General features: G+C 41.6%; 4 protein-coding genes across 8 annotated transcripts; 2 read left to right on the top strand and 2 right to left on the bottom strand.

Moving 5' to 3' along the window:
- Window positions 1-1,249: 1,249 nt before the first annotated feature.
- On the top strand, window positions 1,250-7,726 carry man2c1 (mannosidase, alpha, class 2C, member 1). Of its 2 annotated transcripts, none has more exons than XM_079280360.1 (26): window positions 1,250-1,395; window positions 1,736-1,861; window positions 1,952-2,075; window positions 2,157-2,227; window positions 2,306-2,483; window positions 2,564-2,753; window positions 3,078-3,184; window positions 3,278-3,388; window positions 3,509-3,601; window positions 3,686-3,802; window positions 3,889-3,984; window positions 4,074-4,219; window positions 4,556-4,679; window positions 5,107-5,228; window positions 5,364-5,407; window positions 5,490-5,636; window positions 5,724-5,803; window positions 5,899-5,993; window positions 6,080-6,184; window positions 6,286-6,442; window positions 6,536-6,679; window positions 6,824-6,933; window positions 7,013-7,092; window positions 7,169-7,311; window positions 7,390-7,493; window positions 7,586-7,726. In XM_079280360.1, the coding sequence occupies exons 1-26, from the start codon at window positions 1,295-1,297 to the stop codon at window positions 7,695-7,697; spliced, it is 3,027 nt and encodes a 1,008-aa protein (XP_079136486.1). In that variant the 5' UTR covers window positions 1,250-1,294; the 3' UTR covers window positions 7,698-7,726. The 2 variants fall into 2 exon arrangements, with proteins under 2 accessions (XP_079136486.1, XP_079136485.1); XM_079280359.1 differs by having other exon boundaries at window positions 5,322-5,407.
- A 164-nt stretch (window positions 7,727-7,890) lies between these two features.
- Window positions 7,891-11,341, bottom strand: neil1 (nei-like DNA glycosylase 1). 3 transcript variants are annotated; one of them, XM_079280383.1, is made up of 10 exons: window positions 11,109-11,341; window positions 10,273-10,754; window positions 10,069-10,188; window positions 9,052-9,178; window positions 8,870-8,963; window positions 8,641-8,762; window positions 8,532-8,559; window positions 8,392-8,462; window positions 8,110-8,311; window positions 7,891-7,999 (listed from the first exon to the last, which is right to left on the bottom strand). In XM_079280383.1, the coding sequence occupies exons 2-10, from the start codon at window positions 10,725-10,727 to the stop codon at window positions 7,953-7,955; spliced, it is 1,266 nt and encodes a 421-aa protein (XP_079136509.1). In that variant the 5' UTR covers window positions 10,728-10,754; window positions 11,109-11,341; the 3' UTR covers window positions 7,891-7,952. The 3 variants fall into 3 exon arrangements, with proteins under 3 accessions (XP_079136509.1, XP_079136508.1, XP_079136510.1); XM_079280382.1 differs by having other exon boundaries at window positions 10,273-10,751; XM_079280384.1 differs by lacking the exons at window positions 7,891-7,999; window positions 8,532-8,559 and having other exon boundaries at window positions 8,145-8,311; window positions 10,273-10,751.
- Window positions 11,342-11,625: 284 nt separating this feature from the next.
- commd4 (COMM domain containing 4) lies at window positions 11,626-14,324 on the bottom strand. Its single transcript, XM_079280613.1, has 8 exons — window positions 14,278-14,324; window positions 13,901-13,972; window positions 13,736-13,801; window positions 13,606-13,645; window positions 12,996-13,115; window positions 12,340-12,420; window positions 12,035-12,211; window positions 11,626-11,917 (listed from the first exon to the last, which is right to left on the bottom strand). The coding sequence occupies exons 1-8, from the start codon at window positions 14,278-14,280 to the stop codon at window positions 11,877-11,879; spliced, it is 600 nt and encodes a 199-aa protein (XP_079136739.1). The 5' UTR covers window positions 14,281-14,324; the 3' UTR covers window positions 11,626-11,876.
- A 216-nt stretch (window positions 14,325-14,540) lies between these two features.
- On the top strand, window positions 14,541-23,495 carry sema7a (semaphorin 7A (JohnMiltonHagen blood group)). Of its 2 annotated transcripts, XM_079266334.1 has the most exons (15): window positions 14,541-14,620; window positions 15,482-15,567; window positions 15,895-16,034; window positions 16,774-16,815; window positions 16,945-17,040; window positions 17,316-17,418; window positions 17,611-17,721; window positions 17,925-18,067; window positions 19,179-19,366; window positions 19,874-19,982; window positions 20,562-20,757; window positions 20,957-21,069; window positions 21,366-21,520; window positions 21,731-21,789; window positions 21,884-23,495. In XM_079266334.1, exons 3-15 carry the CDS (start codon window positions 15,897-15,899, stop codon window positions 22,303-22,305), a joined length of 1,875 nt encoding a protein of 624 aa, XP_079122460.1. In that variant the 5' UTR covers window positions 14,541-14,620; window positions 15,482-15,567; window positions 15,895-15,896; the 3' UTR covers window positions 22,306-23,495. The 2 variants fall into 2 exon arrangements, with proteins under 2 accessions (XP_079122460.1, XP_079122459.1); XM_079266333.1 differs by lacking the exon at window positions 14,541-14,620 and having other exon boundaries at window positions 15,436-15,567.
- Window positions 23,496-24,327: the final 832 nt, after the last annotated feature.

Below are 24,327 nucleotides of genomic sequence, written 5' to 3'. Positions count from 1 at the left end.
GCAAACACAGTAAGGTCAGAGCTGAACTGGTGAGACTCTCAGGTTTGATGGTGGAACATGTTCCCTTTGGTTCTCCAGACGGGGTGGAAAGCCCAACCACAGTCCAAACAATAGGGGGATAGGAGTCGACAGACGTCCCTGATGGTAGGGTGGCCTGAGAAGGATGGGATATACCACATTTTTCCACCAACCCTGTACTTTAGGGCTGCTCTATGGACTGTATAATAAAAGGGCCCATACAAACACAGAAACAGAGCTCTGTCCCTGCGAATAATGCTGAGAAAAAAAGGCTTTTGTGTTTCCAGGCTGCACGTGGGCTGACCCCTAACCCCTGTCCGCCTGTCTGATCACAAGACTAACTCTCAGTTAGACTGCAGCCTGTAGAGTAAACCACGGGACCGCTGGGGAGTTATTACATCATCATGTCATTCTCACAGGGTTTCCCTTGGCCATTTTATCATCTCTTCTGCATTTATTATATTCATACATTTCTTGCGGGTCATTTTAGATGTTCAGTGTGCAGTAGGCCGAGTTGCATGCTTATGGCGTAGAAGATGACACTGTTACTGTACTTTAGACTGAATAAACAAGCTATCACTACATTACATGGTAGAGAGAAGCACAAGGTGATTGTTTCTCCTCAATATAGGGTTTAAAAAAAAGAACATGAAGTGACATTTATCAGTCCTCCAGCAGAAGATTATTTAGCCCGTTCATTGCTGCTTGTGGCGTCATTGCACAGTTGATATTCTGTTGCCATATCTCAAAACAATGTGCCACTCCTGTGTTCAACTGTAGTTATTTTATACATTTTGTTTGTGCCATGATGTTCTTCAGTTACTACGTTGTGTATAAGTGTAAATAACTGCTGTCTCGGAATAAAAAATAAATCAAATACGTATTACGTAAAATGTAATTTTCATTGCATTCTGTAATTCCCAATGAAAAGTCCCATGTCTAGCAGGCTTAGCTTAAGCAAGGCTATCAGTGACCTACAGCGTCATATTTTGACCTATAATATCTTCGACCGGGGATACCTGTTCACAAAGCCCAAATTGAAAATAAAAATATATTTTTTACATGATTCCAGCGATTTGACCCTTTAAAAGCAAATAAAAGATGCCCATTGGTGACACTTTGCACAGTTCCATCCTTTTCCTGACCCATGAAAGGAAGAAACAGGAGTGCCATCTAGTGGCTGGTTACATTAAGTACAATGACATTACGTTTTACTTCCGGGTCTTCTAGATTTGGGTGCTCGCCGTCGACTGTAAAGCTGCATGTCGGTTTCGTGATGTATCGCCAGCCTGTGCTAAAAAACAGGCGCACTCTCCTGGAGAGAGCAGATAAATTTATCTCTGATATTTACTTCACGGACTGCAACCTGAGAGGACGGTAAGGCGTCGTTACACGCAGCTGCATTGACGTCTACTAGTACAATGGCCTGAAGTGCTTGAGTGCAGCAGACCAAACATGTTTCTGTTTTTTAAACAGAGGGTTGTTCAATATCACGTTCATTCATATCCTACACGCAAATGCACATCATGCTGCTCAGTGTTTATTTGAATATCAGTACAAGTTGCACAGGTCTGCAACATACTGTAGTCCTACAGAGAGTTAAGTTGAGATTATAGCACCCAAAAGTAAGTTAATTCTGACCTCATCATACATAATGCACGTTGTGATTTTGAGCTCTCTATATAACTTTGACTTTTTGAGTAATTATTCTCTGCAGGCTCTATGGAGACTCCTGCCCGCTGGAGTCCCTCGCCTCCTTCTTGTCCTCAAAACGGATCACATTCACAGAGGCCTTTCAGCAGACCTTTGCACCTCATACAGTTGGTGATACCTTTGGACCCACGTCAGTACAGTTGTCCGATTTGTATCACCCGCAGATCTGTTTTTATTCCCCCTGATCTTGGCAATAAACCAAGCTTGGTGCTTGCTGTAGGTGGTGGACCTGCTGGTTTAAGGTGACCCTGACAATCCCAGAGTCCTGGAGAGGGAAAGAGGTTCATCTTCTGTGGGAAAGCGATGGCGAAGCAATGGTCTGGAGAGATGAACAGCCAGTTCAGGTAATGTAGCAGTCAGGCTAGATCAAAGTGCCAAAATTCTATGCAAACGCATGACTAGATTTCCTTGTGACATATGTGTAGGGCCTGACCAAAGAGGGTGAGAAGACGAGTTACATCCTGTCAGACTGTCTGAAAGATGAGGAGCCACACAGGTCAGTTACTCAAACATGAGTTCATCGCTGCTTCTGTAACCAACTTCATATCTAACAATATTTTCTCTTGTTCTTTAGTGTCACCCTTTATGTGGAGGTGGCCTGTAATGGGCTTTTTGGAGCCGGTCAAGGGTCCATGATTGCAGCCCCAGATCCAAACAGGAAGTTCTCTGTACAGAAGGCTGAGCTGGTGGTATTCAACCGCGATGTACGGGAGCTGCTCACTGATTTTGAGATGCTGATTGACATCGTGAAGGTAAGGTCACACGAAACAATACACGTTACTTTACTTCAGTTGGAAGTTTAATGAACGTTAACTTTTCTCTTCCTTCACAGGAACTCGGAGAGGGAGAGCAACGAGGCTACCAGGCACTCTTCACTGTCAATGAGATGGTGAACCTCTGCGACCCCTCTGATCCCAGCTCTTTCTCCAAAGCTCACAGTCTGGCCCACACCTTCTTCAGCCAGCGGAACGGGGACAGCCAGCACACTGCTCATGCGATGGGTCACTGTCACATAGACTCAGGTCTCAGTCTAATGTCTAAAATGTGTCCTTATGAGAATGGAAAACGGTGAAGAAAACCTGGCGTCGTATGCCTGGTCAGATTTGTAGTTGAATTTACTAATAGTGATTAGATATTTACAGATTTAAATAACGATTTTGCCAATGTCTTACTATTTTATTTTTTCCGGGCAGCTTGTGGTTAGCTTATTCTGTATCCGTGGAAGCAAAACAATACGAAAAAACACACGATACTCTGCCCTAGTAGAAACTAATAGAAAATGCACATAAAATCCTCCAATATTTTTGTCGGATTGGTTCATATTTCTAAATTTCTGTTATCTGCAGCTTGGCTATGGCCCTACGAAGAGACCATTCGCAAATGTGGCCGAAGCTGGGTGACCGTGATCCGTTTGATGGAGAAGAACCCAGACTTTGTCTTTACTTGCTCTCAGGTATTTCCCCACTAACACGGTTTTGTATGAGCCATAAAGGTTTTACAAATATGAGCGTCCCGCTTTAGTTTTGACCTTTTTGTTTTTGTTCAGGCCCAGCAGTTCCAGTGGGTGAAGAGCTGGTACCCGGGACTCTTCTCCCAGATCCAGCATTACGTTAAGAAAGGACGATTCATTCCAGTTGGAGGAACATGGGTGGAAATGGTGAACCTAATCTTATTATGAATTCAATTATATTAAAGGGGCTGCTGCCATTTTGCTATTTTTTTTTTATGAACATCATATCCTAAGTTAAGATTTATTAATTACATGTTTCCCTGTCAGGATGGCAATCTGCCCTCAGGTGAGTCCATGGTCCGGCAGTTCCTGGAAGGCCAGCGCTTCTTTAACCACGAGTTTGGGATCCATTGCAAAGAGGTATGGATTCATAAACTACTGCTAGGTTTGTGACCACTTTTTCATCACATATGCATACTATAATTATCTTTTCCGGTTCTTTAGTTCTGGCTTCCGGACACCTTTGGCTACTCTGCCCAGCTTCCTCAGATAATGCAGGGCTCTGGCATTTCAAATTTCTTGACACAGAAGCTCAGCTGGAACCTGGTCAACACCTTTCCCGTAAGTTGGTATACTGGCTGATTTTAAAAACACAACAATTGTATTGTTAAGTTTTTATTTTCAGTTTTTATTTCTCTTTTCTGAAGCACAACACATTTTTCTGGGAAGGTCTGGATGGCTCCAAGGTTTTAACCCACTTCCCACCAGGAAATTCCTACACAATGATGGGCAAGGTTGAAGACGTGAGTTTTTGGTACACATAACATGGTGAATGTTGAGTCTGTGACGAGAGTATTTACAATCCTCACAAAGCTTACATTTCTGCCCACAGCTGTTGAACACAGTGAAGAATAACAAAGACAAAGGAAGAGCTAACCACAGTGCAGTGTTGTTTGGTTTTGGCGATGGAGGCGGCGGTCCCACACAGTTGATGCTCGACAGACTGCACCGGGTCCAGGACACAGATGGACTTCCCAAGTCAGTTCCTGTCCCACACATTAAACTCAACACTCGTCAGTAACAACAACCAAGCCCAAAAATGAGGCGGAAGAACATCCTAGGAGTAAATTAGTCATGAGTTTATGTCTTTTCCTGCACTGTGGGATTTCTGTAATAGGGTTTGCCGGCACGTAGGCAGTGGACTCCTCCAAGCTTGTTACATGTCAAAGGATATGAGTGATATTTACTGATGTCATTGTGATGTGGTTCTACAATATTAGTCATTACAATCATGTTTTAGTCAGAATGAATAACAAAGGTGCAACCAGTGACATCATTGGCCACTGCCATGTCTAATTCTTGTGTGTTTCTCAGGGTCCAGCCTTCTAGTCCTGACGAGCTCTTCTCTCAGCTTCAGGCCGACTCCGCTCTGCTTTGTACTTGGACCGGAGAGCTCTTCCTTGAGCTGCACAACGGCACCTACACCACACAGGCTCAGGTAGAACGAGAGCTTTTAAAAGGACACTTTGCGAATACTAAACTAAAGGAAAGAATATCCGAACACAAATAGGCTAGAAAAGAAAAAGAATATCAAAAAGAATATGCATAATAAAACTATAGTTTCTGTAAATATTCACTGGGTGGTGCGGGATATAGCATCGATTATTTACATGCAGGATTTACTTGGATTGTTACATCTAGCCATTCATGCTAATAGTCATGATTGCTTCATGTAAATATAAATAAGTAAAGGCAGATACACAGGCATATATGGAGGCATGATTACCTGTACAATTTAAGAGACTCACACAAGTGGGAGGAAAATGGTTGTACTTTTCCAGGAAGTATAAATTAATAAATACAACACAAGGAATATGATATCACGTTTGTACTGTTTGATAAAGTGTAGTTATTTTCTCTTCCAGATTAAACGGGGGAACCGGCAGTGTGAGGCGCTGCTTCATGACGTTGAGACAGCCAGCAGCTTGGCGCTGTGTCGGAACAGGACTTTTCAGTATCCTGTGGAAAAACTGCAGGAGCTCTGGAGGTCCAGACACTCTCATTGAAGTTTGATGATTAATAAATGAATGGCCTCTGTTGTTGCAGTATGAAAGTACTTTCTTTGGTGTTTCCCTGTCAGGCTGCTTCTTCTAAATCAATTCCATGACGTGATTCCCGGCAGCTGTATAGAGATGGTGGTGGAGGATGCGCTCAGGTATTATGAAGGTACAGTTTGATGTCCATTAAAACCACAGCCATATTCATATATTGCTTTCCAAAGTAAAAAGAGTGTTGTGCTGTGTATCAGATATCCGCAGGGATGGCGCTGCACTGCTGCATGAAGCCTTTGGAGCCCTGGGGTCAAACGGGAACTCCACTGGTGTGTTCAACTCTCTGCCATGGGAGCGCCATGAAGTCATCCAAATTCAAGATGGCGCTGGTAGACCTGGTCTGGGTATGTTATATATTTACAATATTTCTGTTGCTGCCTTACAAAGTACAACTGCATATTTGATGCTCTGTGGTATCTGTTGTACTGCAGCTCTGGTGAGAGTTCCCAGCATCGGCTTGACCCCCGTCAAAGACACACAGCCTGTGGCTCCAGTCTCTGTCACTTCTCAAGTATGTACTTTATATATATATATATATATATAGGACTTTAATTATTTTAGCTATATTGTAATTTAATTTGGCTTACTGAGGTGTGTAATGTACAGGCCGACGGCACTATCCTCATGGAGAACGGGATTTTACAGACTGTCGTAAACAAAGATGGCACTTTGGCATCGCTGTATTTGATCAATGCTAACAGGTGCTGTAGGACCACGTGGCCACATTTTCTACTCCTAATTATACACTGAATAATAACATCTGTCTCACCACTTGGTTGGTTTTTAGAGAAGCCATCTCTGACAGCTGTCATGGGAACCAGTTTGTCATGTTTGATGATGTCCCTCTGTACTGGGATGCTTGGGATGTAATGGACTACCATCTGCAGACGAGGTGTCATTCCTGTTGCATACATCTTTTTCCATCTGAATGCACATTACAGTATTTGCAGCTGTATGAATAACAATAACCTAACTGCTGGAGTGACCCTATAGGAAGCCGGTTCTGGAGGTGGTGCAGCCTCCTCATGTGGTGTCCTCAGGTGGGCTCCGAGGCAGTGTCAGCTTCACACTCAGGATCAGTGACAAGAGCACTATAAAGCAGGAGATAGTCATGGACGCCATGTGTCCTTACATCAAATTCAACACAGAGGTACGTTTATGACATCGGGAGAATCGCTGAGCCAACAGTTGACCGATTCTTCAAAACCCAAGAGATACTCAGTGTTGCATCCTCCAATTTCAGGTGGAGTGGGCTGAGTCACACAAGTTTCTTAAGGTGGAATTCCCAGTGCAAGTACGCAGCCCCAATGCTACATATGAGATCCAGTTTGGCCATCTGCAGAGACCCACACACAGGAACACTTCATGGGACTGGGCCAGATTTGAGGTACACCACTGGAATGAACTGTATGAGTTGGATGATGTTCAACTTAAAGACAAAAGATGTCAGCAATGCTGTCGCAGCAGGAACAATGCTGTTGAAATGCTTTGTATTGTCTTTGCTGTTTTTCATCATGGCTTCCCTTCTCAGGTTTGGGGTCACAAATGGGCCGATTTGTCTGAGCACAACTTTGGGGTTGCACTGCTGAATGACTGCAAATATGGCTATTCAGTCCACAAGAACACCATGACGCTGTCCCTGTGAGGTTTCCCACTGTTCATATCAGTTCCACCTCATTTAAATAATCCCTGCATCTCACAGTATACGTCTCTGTCATAGACTGAGGGCACCTAAGGCACCAGATATCAATGCTGACATGGGGACTCATCATTTCACCTATGCAGTCATGCCACACACAGGTAGGATTGAACTGTTCTCATTAAACCTTGAATCTCTCACCGTGGACCTCGTGATATAATGTTTGTTTAAATACAGGATCTTTCCAAGATGCCTCTGTCATCCAGTGTGCGTACAACCTCAACTTCCCTTTAAAGTCAATCCAGTGCACTGCCGACACCGAGCCCTGGAGTGCCTTTTCCGTCAGCACTGCAGCAGTCATCCTTGAGACCATTAAACAGGTATCCCATTAGATGCCAAGATGCTTGACTTAATCCACTCAGCCCACTAATGGTGGTTTACCGTGTTTCCCGTGACAGGCTGAGGACAGGAAAGGGGCACTTGTGGTCCGACTCTATGAGTCACATGGGAGCAGCGTGGCTGCAACTCTCTGCACCACCCTCCCAGTCAGGGAAGCCTGGCAGTGAGTATTTATATTTGTACAGCATTCACTGCTGTGTGGCATTTTTATTGTTGTATTGTCTAAGAACAAAGCTTCATTTTTTTGCCTTTCAGTTGTGATTTCCTGGAGAGACAATACCCCACCCAGCCAGCTCGCATTACGTCAGAGGGAGTCACTCTGAACTTCAGCCCCTTCCAAATTGTGTCACTTCTCCTCATCTTGTAACCAAACCTCAGGGTCGTCACAAATTCTAAATCCTAAGCGTAGAAACTAATTCAATTCTATAAAATGTATCATCTGGTGATGCAGTTTATTAGGATACTTTAGATGGAAGGCATCAGTTTGAGCTCCTCGTGGATGACAATGTGACAAAAATAAAGTAATTACTTTGCAAAAAATCAATAAAATGTTTCAGAACTTATGTAAAAACATGTTTTATTAAAAACTATTTGCCAGTGTAAAAACATGCCTCCTTTCTTTTTATTTGCTGTTCTGCCTGGTCGCTCTCTCGCTCCGCCTCTGTGGACCTGCAACAAGGACGACCATGAGATTAGAATTCTGTTGAGGTTTCTTTCCAATAGTGCTCCAGTAGGTTGTTTTTGTTTTTTATCATTTTGAGAGAATTTCATGAGCTGACCTGTAGTTGACTCTGCACTGCTGTTTTTCTTCCCACGTGCAGTTGGTCTCTGTTCATGTTGAGGTGCGTTTACTTTTAGGGACTTTTCGGTCTTTCCTCTCTTGGATACGGCTTCCTTTGAATGTGCATCCTTTTCTTTCTTGGGTGTTTTGGTCACAGTTTCCTGTTTCACCATGTTCTTCTTTGATGTGCTGCTGGCCACCTAATGAAATCAAACTTGTGTTTAGAGTTACAGCTGTGGAGTTAATTACCTAAAGCAAAAAAAAAATATTGAATTGTGACCTTTTTCTTTTCTGTGTAATCGTGGTCATCTTCTTTCTTTGCTCTCTTTTTGGCCTTAGGTGCCTTTGAATCTATTGTGTGAAAAACAATACAGATCAGTTTATTCATCGACTATTCTCAGATTCATGCATTCAAAGTACCTTTAGGTGCCATGGGGCCTGGATCTCCCTAAAATTAGAAGAGTACGTATTAGTGACATGTGAAACTGTGCCAGAGAGTTTAAAATACAGGATTTTCCTATTGACTCACTTTGAACCACATAGTTCTGCCATTGTGGTCCCGTATAGATGTCATTCCAACCACATAGTAACACTGCAGCCATGCCTGAAAGTCAGAGTAGTCCGCCTTCTGGGGATCGTAGCCCTTCCCACCTAAGAAAACAAAATGTGTCAAAAAAAAAGCAATTTCACAGGAAATTCAATGTGTTAATCTCTGAATGAAATCATTATGAATTAGTCTTTCAAACAAAGTGACCAACCATGGTTCACCACCTCTAGAGGTACCGTATGGCACAGTCTGAGCAGGTCACCCGTCTCCCCTTTCCCTTCTTTCTGTTTATCGCCGTCTGAGGTCTTGTGTACAGAAGAAAGAAAGAGGCACTGTTAGAGAATGTAAAGCGGTGATTGTTGAGTGTTTAATGATCTGAAGAAAGAGAGTCACTGTCTGGGGCTCTTTCATCTTTGTGTCTGTGATCTCATTTTTCAAAGGCTTCTTGTCTTCGAATACATCTTCTGACTGCAGGCCTTCCAACACGGTCCTGGCGGAAACGAAGGGTGGGATGTTCAACCTAAAAAAAGATGGACCACTTAAGACCCATTCTTATGTGAAACAGAAAGGCTCCTTTGTTTTCAACGTGCGTCAGAATCAGCATGCTGGATGTAAGAAACCGAGAAGTGAAAGAAAGCCATTCTTTTCATATCTGCAAGTAAACAGACCTCGAGTCTCATGAGAGCCGGTTCTGTTTCGGTGAACAATTCAAAACATGGAATCAGACTTTTTCGTCACACCAGAAACTCACAGGAAAAACACTTCATAGAGACAAAAGAAACCTTTTCTTCGTCTTTCTAGTGCGACCTTGATTCGTGAATTATTGTACTAAAGCCAAGCTACTCCCTGTTGCCTTCTTGCTAATCTTATGTTTCTTTTTAAACTGACTGTTAGTCAAGGTCTCTCTGTACCAGGCTTTCTATGTGCCTGCTTTCTCTCACTTTCTGTTCTTCGTAGCCACTAGTAACCTAGCAGGTTACTACAGGTGCAAACTAGCCATTTGAGAACATCTGTAGTAATATTTGATGTCTCCCTGTAAATTAGTAAATATTGTTATTATGATTAGGGATGCACCGATCCAACATTTTCTCTTCTAATGCTTATTCTGATTACTCAATATCAATCCAATGCCAATTTCACATCGCTATATGTCTGAATAAATGTAGCTGCTGGAGGAAACACTGGACTTAATGACATTGATAAAGAAGTTATTTGAGGATGATATTTTCATGGGAAATGATTCCAGATTATTACAGAATGAAAATAATTGACAGGCCTATATTTAAAATGGATTGTCATGTCATGGCTGATACCCGATCCACTTACTGAGGTCAGTATCGGTGCTTTCCTAACACGTAACTGTATAATGTGCCATTTGAGTAGTTCTGAGGACTGTGCGAGGTTCATCACCTGAAAAGGATTTCAGCCCTCAGGTAGTTCCCGATACCGTTGAAGTACTTCTGATTGAGCAGAACTTCACAGATGGGCCTGTCAAAGGCACGGTCCGACAGGTGCGACACTATATTCTCCCTGCAAAGATATTAACTGGTCAGTGTGACAGCGATACTTTGATTGAGCAGGTGACTCGAGTGACAGTCTCTCAGCATTACTAACCTGAAGCTTTCGTACTCAAACATGATGCAAGGCCCTCTGTCAGGCTGCCACTTCCCATCGGGATGCCAGCTGCCAAACCTGCGTGCATCCACATAGCTCAGCACTCTGCAGGGCTCCTCTTTGGAATAAAAATGCAGATGGGCATGTTTGGGCAGCTCATCCTCTGTGGTGAAGCGGAAATAGCCCGACATCCCAAAGCGAAAGACTATGTCAATGGGCTGGTCTGCTTGTCCTGCCTTCACTCTCTTTTTTGAATCATCACTCTTCATGGGCGTCAGCGTGAGCTTCACTTCCTTCCCTCTGGAAGCGGCAGTGATGCGATAGGCCTCACAGGTGAAGGGCACATCAGGATTCTTGCTGACTTCAGATTTTCTGACTGCCCCAGTGAACACCACTCCTGTGCACATGTTGTTCACGTAAAGGCTTGCCAGGTGGAGCTCTGGTCCCTCAGGCATTTTGCTCGAACAAATGAAGCTGATCTGCTAAGAATAACGTGGCATCACAAAACATAACATCAAGCGCTGTAGCTACCTGTAATGGACATTGAGGACGTGTGTGTAGGTAAATAAAATGTACAGACATAAAGGAACAGTTAACTGAATGAATAGAAAATAAAAAGCCCCAAGGACCTTGGTTTATATTCTTTTATTTCAAAGAGTGGAGGAGTGTGTGTTGGATGGACTTGTGACCTCAATTTAAAGGCTTGGCCTCCATGCACACGGACTACACAAAGCACATCACGCCACCTCCACATGATAAAGAAATAAGCTAAACACGCTCTGAAAAGGGGCGTTTTCATTGAGTTGCGAGGAACATCAAAGAGCAAAACAACTTACCCCGAAACAGGAAACAGACCGAGCCGTTAATAAAGTAGTCTCTTTCAAAGACTTAAACTACAGTCACATAACCGAGGGTGTTTGTCGGATTCCTCTACTCTCTGCACGCGTTCACAACATGCGTGTTATCAAACATGCTTCTTCTTCTTCGGTTTTATTACGGCTGGCAACCAGCGTCATGCGCATTACCGCCACCTACTATGCTGGATTGTGGACCAGCGTAACTATTCTCTTTTCCCAAGTTACCGCCATGTTGTGCAACCATACTGTATATAAGAAGTGTAACACAAGCAAGAATCATTGACTGTCCGTAAATATCGCGTAATCTCCATGCTCTCACGCACGCTCGTTGTTTATAGTCATCGCACGTGTTTTTCATCCAAGTCAATGTTTTTTCTCTCGCTGTTTTTGCATTTTTAAGCAAACATAAGAGCTAACAGTAAAGCCCCGATGCATGGTGGGATATGTCAGCTTTGCGGAAACCGGTAATGATACAAATATGACACATTTTATTTTTTATTTTTATAAAACACAAATTATAAACAATTCAAATCAAAATGTGTGAACCAATGTACAATATTTTACAAAAATGGTCCATTCAGTATTCTCGTTCAGTCTGGACATATTTCAACCAATTATTATCACTAATGTGGTAGAAAAATACAATTAATATTAAGTCAATACAAATAACAACATTCATATCAAAGATGTAAGTATGGCACTTTTTAACAGCAGTATTACGTCTGGTCTGACTTGACTGTCCACTCTTCATTGCAGTGCATTCATCCTAGTCTGGGCTTGTTTGAGCTCTGTGGAAACACACAGAGGAAAAAGATTCATCGCAAAATAATTCTGGCCAATAAAACTGTTTGAAAATGGACGTACTTTGAGAAAATAACTGCAATTTGACATGATGCAGAACTAACCTGCAAGCAAGACTCTGAACTTGTCAGCAGAAACCGAAACAACAGTCGTCTCTGTTGAGCCCGACTCTGCTCCTTGTGTCTGCAGTTTAAGCTGAATAATTGGTTCATTCACCTCCATCAGTTCACTGGAGCTCAGTGTGTAGTCGACGCGCCAGGACACGGCCTCCAGCCGGCCCACTGAAATTCATTACAGGTCAGAATTGGAGCCAATCTCTCCGTCAGCAGCCTCACAGAGAACAGCTATCATCATCAGTTATTTCTGTCTTCCTCTTGTAAAAAAGAACGAGGCAGACAGAATTACTTACATCTCAGACTTGTCTCTCTTAATTTGCCTTGCAGCGTGGAGTGCTTGTCTTCATATGATTTGCAGAGACCCGTCGTGTGTTCTAAAATAATGAATTTGTGTGAAATTAATAGTAAAGTCAAGATTTATTTTATAATGCATAATCACATTTAAGCCTTTTCACACATTAATACATAAGTAACCGATCCATTAAAGTGAAAAGTAAAGCAGTTAATATCTTTAAAATAAAGTGGATCACAACATTTGAAAAACACCATCTCAAGCAGCTGGAGAGTCAATTGTGATTGTTTTATAGCTGACTGCAGTGTTTTATCATATTTAGTTCCACAATACCCAACTATGCGATGCAATATGCTCCACTAATGACAGTATAGGCTGCGATCGTGGACCTGTCTGTTTGTAGAAGTGCAAATCTGCACATCTTACGAATATCTAACTCTATATTCAGGAGTCCTTGGTTGTGTAGGAGCCCTGGGTATCTGCAAAGGGCTCCACTTAATGCAAACATTACCCCTGAAATAAAACAACCCTAAACAACCAGTCCATCCTTACTCTTGGCACAAAAAATAAAGTATGGAAAGCGGTCTGTCCATGTGTGACAACAGATTATATGATCATAATTTTTATACCAAACACGGGGAACCAGAGTGGACTTACCTTTAGGCAGACCGAGCTGCTGCAGCTCACTGGACAGGGACTCACTGTCAACATCATGCTTCGCTGCACTGGAGAAAATGAAGCGGAGCACTGCCACACTAGCTTTGATGTCGCCGCTCTCTGCAAGACAGATTGATGTCATGAATGAACATTTAATAGCAAAGAAATCCAATGCAAGTATCACAAATTCATAGGCTTATGTGTTTAAGTATATGAGTTATATTTAAATGCAGTACCAGCAGCAGAGGAACATAATTAAGTACATTAACTCAAGTACTCTGATCAGGAATATTTTTGCAGTACTGGTACATTATTTAATGCTCTATCATAATAATACGTTGTTTTACTTGTAAATTCTACTAATCAGTCTGCCAATTAAGGTGTTGCACACAAAACATATGATGGGCTTGTAAAACATGATGCATTGTTGTAGATTTAGCTCCCCAAGCAGTATTTAAAGTCTGTTTATTCAATGATCTCGAAATACTTCTGTACTTATTTGGCATATTTGTAATGTAGGCTCTTTATTTGTAATGGGGTATTTCTTTACTGTAGTACTTGTACATTACCCTTCAATTAGTAAAAGATCTGCAGTATGAGGGAGACTTACCAAACTTTGCATCTGCAGTAAGCTTTGTAACCTTATCATACTAAAAAAAGAGAGAAGAGCTCGTATCAGTGAGTGAATTGTGAATATAACGTGAGGAAATGATTATATGGAAATGTGTTAAATGTCTTACATCAATGCCATCCCCGAGCAAATCCTTCAGCACTTGAGCACAGAGTAGTTTCATTTTGACACTTGACTGTTGTGTTAGAAAGGCAGAAGACACAAGTATCAGCATTACAAAAAACACCATAAACTGACCCTGAAAATCGCAATATTGACCCTGATAAGTACTCACAATCTTGGCTAATGTGCTTATTTCGGCCAGTACCCAGTCTGGACAGTCCAAATCTCCACAGAAACGAAACCGCTACAACAGACAAGACATCACATGCATATTGTTTGCTGTTCTGTAACAAAAGTCATTCCTGAAACACTGTAACGAGAGCATTTAACAGTTACATCGACGTTCGACATCCATCATTGAAAGTTACTAACTAGCTTAGCCTGCTAACGTTAGCTTCCTAAAAGCCGGGTCTAAACACCGTTGAAGTTGAAGTTAACGATCAACGTTACCTAAAACATTTAGAAATCATGCAACTAACATGTCTTGTAAAAACCGGCTTCTAAATAAGTTAACTAGTGTTAAAGAATCCGACTGTTGGACGTGTTTACCATGGCTGTCAGCGGTCAGTCAGCTGAGCAGCAGTACGCGGAAGAACTGAACCGGAAGTACGTTCTGCTTCCTCACATCTGATTGGACGACAGTGAGCTTCCCTTGATGGTCCTGATGTTGGAGGTCGGGCAATTATTTTTCATTACAAACACCAATTGTATTGTACCATATGCATTGTTGATCGTGCCTGCATGGTTCAGCTCACAGATACAGTTGTGATACAAAAGGAATTTGTTGTAAGACAAACCTGGGCAAAAGCAAGTTAGATTTACAATTCTGGACAGATCCTTTCCACCGTGCATAGAGACCCTTGCAGGAGTTTATATGGACTGAGAACGAAAGGTAATGCATAGCACCTGCAACTCTTTGCTGATGTTTATATATATTCATTGAGGGGAAACCTGGGGAAGGAATGTTATGCACAGTGGAAAAGAAAATGTATCTGTCAGCGTGGTTGATGAGTTAGTAGATCCAGTAAACAGAGTCTGATTTCCAAGGCAGGGAGGGTTCCCTTCCATTTACACAATCAATCTGGATCATAAATAGTTACGGTAATGCCACTTACATCAGAGCTGGACCACCATAAACTACTCAGTCTGCAACTGTACCGGCTCTTTATGTCAAGGGAGCAATCAGATATTATTTCAGTCTCATCAATATATTATGTTCTTATTGTTGCAGATTTGCATTTAGATGGAAATGCGTTCTTCTTTGTCTCGCGTTTGATTTTCATTTTAGTTTGTCTTTCTCCCTCAACCTACATCAGATATTTTTCTCAAATAGCTATTTATAGACTATAGACTATTTTAAATAATGTTCAATAACTGCCCTGCAGGTACTGCGTCAATTACATTATTCTTTTTTTTTTATTATGAACTGTCTATTTTAACAGCTTTAAATTATATTATACATGAATGACAACATATAAGTCTGTTTTTCTTCTGCTTGTTAACCTTTACATATTTGTAATTTGTAATGCTTCCACACCGATAATTTCATGACGATAATAAACATCAATCGACAGCAGTTCAGTATCGGAGTTGTGCTCATCGGGAAGTGGGCGGATACTAAGGTTTGAGCTCCCCGGCTGGTGTCACCTGTCTCTTTTCCCAGGTCGTCATTAGACTGAGGGATTGAGGACGGTTCAAACAGATATAAGTATGTTAACCATCTAAGGCGCAAAATGTTGCGATTTGTTTTCAGTTATATTTGGCTTGCTGGGGATTTTCAACTCTTCCTTTCTTTGCCGACTCTTGGATCTAAAAATAATCCCAGACTTCTAAGCAAAGGTACGTTCACGTTTCGCCTTTTCTACCGCTACGAATGCAATGTTTCAGACGTAATCAGGAAAAGCAATGTCGGTCACCAAATTAGTGTAGATGGTTAGAAGAGTCCGATACAAAGTTAATCCTCAAATCCTTCTTAAACCCGCTAAGAGATGTAGTTCAGTTTAGATACCCCTATGATCTCCAAAGGGAATGACCAGATGAGACGCCATGAGTTAACTTGTAATGTCATTGCACGACGATACAATTATTCACATGGTTTAGTCTGACCTTCACATCCCTCCATGTTAAAGGCTGTATGTAAAATATGACAATGCTTTACTCCCTCAGCTATGAACAGTGGTGGATTTGAATACCAAATATATCAGAATCACAGCGTGTTCTTCTATCATGAGGACTCTGACCAGATGTATCTCGGAGGAACAGATTTTGTGCTGAAACTTGATGTGGATGACTATCATGTTATAGAGGTGGGTGTGTCTGAACTTTTATATTTTGAATTAATGTGTTTATTTCACCTGCAGTACATTTACTTCCTGTATACTCTTCATCTAATATCTTATTGATGGGTTCTGAGCCGGATCTCTGTGTGTGTGGTTAGTGAGGGTGGAGTTTGTGATGCAGCTGAGGCCATAATTAGATGCTTTAACAGATGGTTGTCACGGAGCTATTGTTACAGGAGTCTGTCTGGCAGTGCCCACTGGGAAATATATCCTTTCAAAGCCAGCTATAACATGCAGCTTTAAGGCAGAAGGAGCTGCTGGTGGTTGACACAAACAGACCTTGATGACATACAAAAGTGGGCTTGTTGAATGTTTTTCAAGAAACTAAAGCAAAAGTGGTTTGTTTCTAAGTCAGACATATCTCCATTTTACACAAATTGATTTTTGCCAGAAGCAGCTGAAGCTACAAAGGGAGTACATTGATTGATTTTTGCCTGAGAAAGCATACATAAGAAAGAAAACATAACATGTGTTTCCGATGTTTCGTTTATATCCATCGTTCAGCTATTTCAAACATGTCCCCGCCCAAAACACCTGTTTTTGGGCAGAGCTTTGAGTGCAACTGTCTTGCTTTAATAATAAGTAAGTCAGACGGTAACGTTTGAAATGTAAATTTTCATTTTCTAATGTCTTATTTAAAACTATCCTTAAGTGAAAACTTCGTGAATTTGTTCATCAATGCCCCCCCCCCCCCCCCCCCCTGCAGAAAATTCATTTGAAAGCCCTGGACCATCAACAGTGCCAAGAGGTCAGTAAATAGAGATTCATGTGATCAGAAATGACTGCTCAACAAATTTGCAAAATAATAGATTTTTGAAATGAAAAGCATATTTAGTTCTGTGTGATGACTTGGTAATAATAGCTTCTGTTCTTGTAGGGCCAATGTGCAAATGTCATCACCGTGATTGAGAAGTTTCAGGACAGCCTGTTTGTCTGTGGAACAAATGGACACAGACCGCAGTGTTGGAAGCTTGTGAGTATTTGCATGAATCGCTGCATATGTTCCAGTTCATATCACTTCTGTCTGTCATGCTCCAGTTATAGTTTCTGGTTAACTTTACTGGCAGCAAGAATGCCCAGCTAATTAAAGCACGGAGCTTTTTTTGTGTAACATCTATGGTTCTCCTTCAACTTTAATTAGCACCCTGTCTGTGGTTTCAGTAGGGTGTTGGGTGGCTGGTGTCTCGATATGTTACACCATCACAACTAACTATGACAACATTCTTTTGGCTTTCTGTGGTTCTACAGTTTTCTTCAGTGAACAACCAGTCTCATGAAATGGTGGAGAGTTATGAGGGGACGGGCATCTCTCCATTTGTTTACACACATAACTCTGTATCCCTCACAGCAGGTATGTTGAATAAAGCAACTTGCACACCCATATTTTAGAAGGTTTAAAAATGTGACTGGGGGCTGCAGACTTATGCAACCGCATCGAGTCATGTGTGGTAGCAGAGTTGGAGAACCAGTGCACTTTCACTTAACTACACTCAATAATTGAACGTCTTTGCTCGTTTTCACATGATTTATCTCTGCTATTTAGAGGGGGAGCTATATTCAGCGGCGCCTTTGGATACTGACGGAAGTTCATTACAGTTCAGAAGAAAAGCTGGGAGCAGAACTAATGTCTGGATGTATGATAACTGGGTCTCAGGTGGGTTAATGAATTTAAAGTTTATTTATAACGGAGGATGAATATAAGATCAGGGAAAATCAGCAAGAATCAATATTCCTTCATACTGCACCTGCATAGTATCAGTTTGTCAAGCTTTGTCATCATATATTATCTGCTGGCACGGCACTTTAGGCCTGCTGTAAACGGTGAAGCAGTTTGGTGAACATGTCCTCCTCTCACAGAGCCCACATTCATCTCTGCTTCCTGGGTGAAGCAGAGGGAAGACCCTGACAATGAAAAAATCTACATCTTTTTCCGTGAAAAGAACTCCGATCCCAATCCGGAGGCTGACCCCTGGATATCGAGGGTTGCCAGAGTTTGTAAGGTACGCTGCACACTGAAGTGGACAAAGCTTACGTCAGTGAAGCTCTCATTTCTCACTAGACTGCTTCAGCAAATTACCCAAATTCTCTTCAGTCCTATCTATGCTGGTATTTACATTCAAAACAAGACTGAGTGTTGATTGTGTCAATATTAGGTATCAGTCTACCCAGCCTTAGTTCAACCTGCTTTGGTCTAGTAGGATGAAAAGCATGGCCTTTGGGTGGAGCTAGCAGGGCTTTGATGCTAAGAATATGAAATATTGATGAGGCCGTGTAATATGATCGAAAGCACAAGAAGATTATTTTGTCAATCGTTGTTCCCAAGGGCGAGGATAAACTTTGACTTTACATATGAATGGAAAAGGATCATTCACATGGTGAGTTTTAATGTAGTGCATACATCTATATTTTGCAAGATATTCCCACAAGCATAATCTATTTCTTCTTCTAGTTTCTATTAGAATAAACAGACACTGAGTCACTGAGGGGAGACCTCAGCAGAGTTTAACGTCAGTGTTTTAGTGTTATTGCTGTGTCTCCCAGAGTAAACCCTCCTGAATGCACCCAATAAAGGAGTAGAAAGGCCACCATCTGTCAAATCAGTGTGTTTGATGTTGAACGGTTAAGGTCAGCCACTATTTACAGTAGTTTTATGAGGAGAGTATAACGTACTGATATGCTCATATTGAAAGTGCAGACTGTCAATTGATAACCTGGCAGGAAATAAAGTATTTAATTGAAAAAAACAAAGGGAGATAGGGAGTGATATCCTGCGGTACGTGAATACAATGCCAGTCTTTGACAAAGGCATACACATGATTAATGCATTAATGCCTGTCTCATTTCCACTATACCTGCACTAACAAACCAGGCTTCTTCTATCTCAATCAACTAACATGCTATTATTGTGGTGAAATACAATCTTTTCAACACCCTTGTTATTTGACATTTGTGCAAAACAAGACTTGCCCTAACAGCGGTTAGGTGTTCCATTCCAGGGTTCATGGTCCAAGTAAAGACAGTCCTATCAAATAACAATTAGTTGATGAATTTTATTCTGTAAGAAAAGTGAAGAGCGTCTTCCTGGTGTCATTTATTGGTGTCATTTTGCAGGTAGATGAAGGTGGATCAAAACGATTCTTCCAGAACATGTGGACATCTTTCCTCAAGGCTCGGCTTGTCTGCGGGATTCCAGAAGAGTCGCTCTATTTCAACCGTCTCCAAGACATTTATGTGATGCATGCTGAGGATTGGAGAGACACCAGAGTCTACGCCCTTTTCACGCTTTTCACAAGCAGCTGGTTCGACACTTTCCCTTCCTTCATTATCAGCAACTAAGCAACAACACAAGCAACATGCTGACAGGGCAACACAAAATAGCTGTCACTTCAACAAAACTAATCTTGGCCTCTGTCTGTCTGTCTGTCTGTCTCTCTGTCTGTCTGTCTGTCTGTCTGTCTGTCTGTCTGTCTGTCTGTCTGTCTGTCTGTCTGTCTGTCTGTCTGTCTGTCTGTCTCTTTATCAAAAACATTGGACTGCTCCATAGTCACTTAAGATGAGTGCTCTGTCTAGTCTCAATTTAGTATTGCACTTTGTAAAGTAGGGTGACTCACAAAAGAGAGATATTTTAAAAAGATGGTCAAAATAACTTGATAAAGGTTTGAATGAATTTGAATGAAAGATCTTCTGCAAAAAAAACCAACAGCATCAGGCAATAGGAAAAAATCCTAACTCTGACCACCACCACTGAAATACAGATAACAACTGTCATTTGCATCCTAACTTCGGTTATCTTATTGCTCTTCTAGGAACTCCACAGCAGTGTGCATCTATTCAATAGGAATGATTGAAGAAATATTTGCGAACTCGACTTTCAAGGGCTACAACAAAGAAGTCCCAAAACCAAGGCCAGGAACGGTAACCATTTGTTTTGTTGCTAAGTTGATGTGCAGAGACCAACTACTTCCTCTCAGGGTTTTATTTGTGTTCTAGGCGTATCTATCAGATGTTCCAGACAGTAGTTTAAAAAAACAAACACACACACATGTTACATCAGTGGGTGGAGACGTGGAAAATGTGTGTCTGTAATACTTATCCCCATCAAATGTGGTTCAGTGTTTCCATCTGTAGATTGACATTGTAGTTTTTTTTTTACATGAACTCTATTTAAGTTCAACCCTGTAGCTGAGGAACTAAAGAGGCCCCACAAACATGGATACATTTCAGACTTTCCTCTCGTGGTAGTAAAGAGTTTTCTGACCCAGTGAGTAATGGTTCCTTAAAGGAGATTGACTTGTTGCCATATTCAGTTTATAGCTTGAGCAAATGTTTGTCTTACTTGTTTTTATGCAGCTTCGGATGCCTTCTGTATTGTATACGTTAAGAGTTGCTTGACCCGAGTCTCCTACAAACATTCGGTTTACGTTCTCTCTTCCTACAGCATACAAACTACTTATGAATGAAAAAACAACAGCTTTGTGTCCATCTCTTTTTCAGTGTGTAAAAAACAGCAGGACCCTGCCACTGGCCACTGTCAATATGGTGAAGGATTACCCAGAAATGACTGACTGGGTTCACTCCGTGCATTATACAGCTCCATTTTATATAAGCAGCAACAACTACACCAAGATAGCTGTGGACCGCGTCCAGGCGGCAGACCGGCACATGTATAACGTTCTGCTTCTGGCTACTGGTATGTTCAGGATGGGAGGAAATACTATGTACCTGGTTTTCCGTACTTTGTTTAGCTATTCATGCCTTGTGTGTTTTCCTGTTGATCTGTTCTAATCATGGACTGTCTGTAATCTCTGTGAGGAACAATGGGCTAAAAATACAGCATCACTCCCAAAATAACAGCGCTACAAAATGCTGTTTGTGTGCCGTTCGAACAGATTCAGGGACAATCCATAAAGTCTTGGAGTCCGGGTCAGAACCTTTCATCATCTCTGAAACACAACTCCCCAGCTATTCAACCATAAAATCAATGAAGCTTGTCTCCAAAAAGGTATTGATAATGCCTTTTTAAAATGTTTTTTTATGCTGCACGAATCAATATCATAGATAATATTAAGATCGCTTGTAATACCGAATAATAATTATAGTTTGACTTTACACATTCCTTCAGCTCTACAGAGCATTTCAATGTCTTTAAGCTCACTGTTTTGGTTTGCCAGTCTGCAACTTCAATGCTTTAGTTCCGTTTTCCGGCTCTCATCAACCCAAAGGGCCCAAAAATCTATCAATGGTCAATCTTGGTCTATCAATGGTTTACAGTGAAATTATTTGTCTCCCTGTGCACAGAAAAAGTTAGTGGTGGGCTTTCCAGAGAGAATTTCTTTCATGGACCTCCAGAGGTGTCAGGAGTACAGCAAGTCCTGTGCAGATTGTGTTCTGGCCCGGGACCCGTACTGTGCCTGGACAAAGTTTGGATGCACCCCGACTGTGGAGTGTGGAAGGTGTGGAAAGTATTCACGTTAACAACACTGAAATAACTGCTCTCTGCATGCTCATCTGAATATGACCTTTCTGCCAAATATAAGAATAAATGTTGATGCAAAGATGAGAAAAGAAAATCAACCTCTTTCCAACATCAAACCGATCATCGGGGCAACGTCATTCATCTCTCACAATGAAATGCACTCATTGGAACATGTGTTTTTTTTCAGTGGCTGCATTCAAAATATCATTGATGGGAACATAAGTCTATGTCCTGCATCACAAGAAGGTAACTAAAGATGAGACTGGTATTCATACAAACCTGATAAGGGCTGAAAGACTTTTGGTCACATCTCTATTTTCTCTTCTTTTTATTCTTGTAGAAGAAAAACTAGTAAACCGGACCAAACGGGAGACCGCTTCACCACCAGTGTATTCGGTGACAACTCACTCGGTCCCCCTTCATGTCCCTTTCTATCTGTCATGTCCTATAGACTCATACCATGCTGTCTACACCTGGGAGCATGGAGGCCAGAGCAGCCCTTGTCTCCAAATGCAGTCTAACTGCTTGCACCTCATCCCTGCCATGGCACACGAGAACTATGGCAGCTACGAGTGTGTTTCCAAAGAGAGAGACTACACCAAAGTGGTGACGACGTATCAGCTTACTGAGCAAACGTTTCCCGATACCAATAAAAACACTGAGAGGAACAACAACCTTTCAAAATTAAATGATGCATCAGCTGTTGTGCCGCAGAAGGCTTGGATCACCCTTGGACTTGCAGTGTTGGGGATTTTAAGTTAGGATTTGCAAAAATGACCAACACTCCCTTCATTTTGAGAATATTTTCAGTTGGTCCAGACCTCATGTTTGAAAATGTGGCATAAACATCCTCAAGACCTTTGTCCTTGCCGTTGCTCTCAGGCCAGGACGCAGGCAGCATTAAAGGAAATCCACCGATAAAGGTGGCAACTCGCCAATCCAAGCAGGAACACTTCCTAGTGAACATAAAACCTTATTTGTGCAAGATGACGTGTAGCTGTGTTTGGCAGAACAGGAACAGGAACATGCTGTAGGCGGAACAGGATGAGTTCGGTGTGATGGAGGAAGAAAGCAGCCTAACCGGTCAGAAGCAAACGGAGCACAGCTCACAGTGTTAGTCACCGCAACATCCTTCATTAACGACTGCAATGTTTGCACTTTGTTACTTTCTTTTAAAACAAGGGAAAAGGGGAAAATGTAAGAATTAATCTGAAGGAATTTCTTTGAACAAGGGTTTAGTCCAACCCAAAGCACACCTTTAAAAAGTTGTGATCATGAGTGCAAAAGCTTCTGTTCAGAGAGCGACAGACAGCCCAGTACAAGCAAGTGGGTGGAGTAGTAGTGTGTGTGTGCACGTTGAGGTCGGAAACAAATGTTGATATCAGAGTGTTTCTGGAAGGGTGGAGGCAGCCAGGGACCCTCCCTGCGTTTCCCTGTTTTGTTCAGTCATGTGGTCAGCGAGGCATTTGGAAAATGCAATAAACTGTTTTGCAGCAGAGCAGACAATGTCCGACTTTAGTATCTTGTTAAATTTTCAAATTCCTTTTTGGCAGAACATTTTTTGAATTTCGCCTGGTGGTTGAAGGTGATCGTTTTGCATCTACAGTGTGTGCACATATCTTAGATTGAAGCTACTTTTCTACTCCGTTATTTACATAAAAGAGACTGTAACTTTCAGCAATCTGTAACCACTGTTGCCCCAGTGCTAATAACAAGATAAGTTATTCTTTAATATGTTTGAAAACTACTAAGCTCAATTATTTATGATGTTAACACTATTTTGGTACGATCTTTTGGGTTTCACACTGGAGATTTTAATATATTTCAAGCAGTATGTGTCCTTATAATTTCAGAAATAGTATATTTTTGCATAATGTTAGCTTGAAAAGGCTACCTGAAGAATGTAAGTGATTATTATTGATTTTCTGCTCATTGAAATAATAAAGAATGGAGCTGACATTGTTCACCAGGAGTTGTACTTCTCTTAGATCCACTCGTAAGTGGTTTTGAGAGAATAGTTTATTCTTCCCTAGTAGGTCAGCCTTCGTGACGTGACACCCTGCAATAAAACACAGGCAGCCTGATCACAGTATCAACAAGCAAGGATCTTCATCTTAAACTCTCTTATTCCTGGATCGACAGCCTCAACATGGTCTCAACCCTGCTAATGACGTCAACGACGTGAGTACATCTTGTTTAGGAAACAAAATCACAAATAAACGTTGGCTCTCTGGCCATTCCTCCACAACCATCCGAGTGGAAATCCTGCATTCTTGTAAGATTGTCTTTCAGATTAGGTAATTGTAGTTTTAAAGCTTCGGTATAATTATCCTGCTGTTTGTATTTCTTTCATCTCAGATCTAGAATGAATCTAAATGACACATCTACATGGTAGAGTCAGATCTGATTTCCATTTTCAGATATTGAATACCTCTAAACTCTGCCAAACCTGAAACAACAATAAACTGCTGTGTTTTTTCTGTTACTGAGGCAAGAACAGAAAGGAGGGAGCACACATCTAGGCGTGTTCGTTTTCATGTGACCAAACCCTGCTGTTCATGTTTTCTTTCAACACTACAATGACTTCACATGGAACATATGAAGTGAACTAAACTGCGTGGGATTAGACTCCACCAATACCATAAATGATGTCAGTTGTTTTCATCTGAGGTTACAACACTGACTTTTGACAGTTGAGAAAGAGACTGTTGCTTTGTTTTCAGTGGTGTAGGACACAACATGACTACAGATGACCCAACACCTGACCTGACAGCTCAGTGCCTG

This window comes from Melanostigma gelatinosum, assembly GCF_949748355.1.
Source record: "Melanostigma gelatinosum genome assembly, chromosome: 1".
In the NCBI taxonomy this organism is placed as follows: domain Eukaryota; kingdom Metazoa; phylum Chordata; class Actinopteri; order Perciformes; family Zoarcidae; genus Melanostigma; species Melanostigma gelatinosum.
This window is presented reverse-complemented; position numbering and strand designations above follow the sequence as displayed.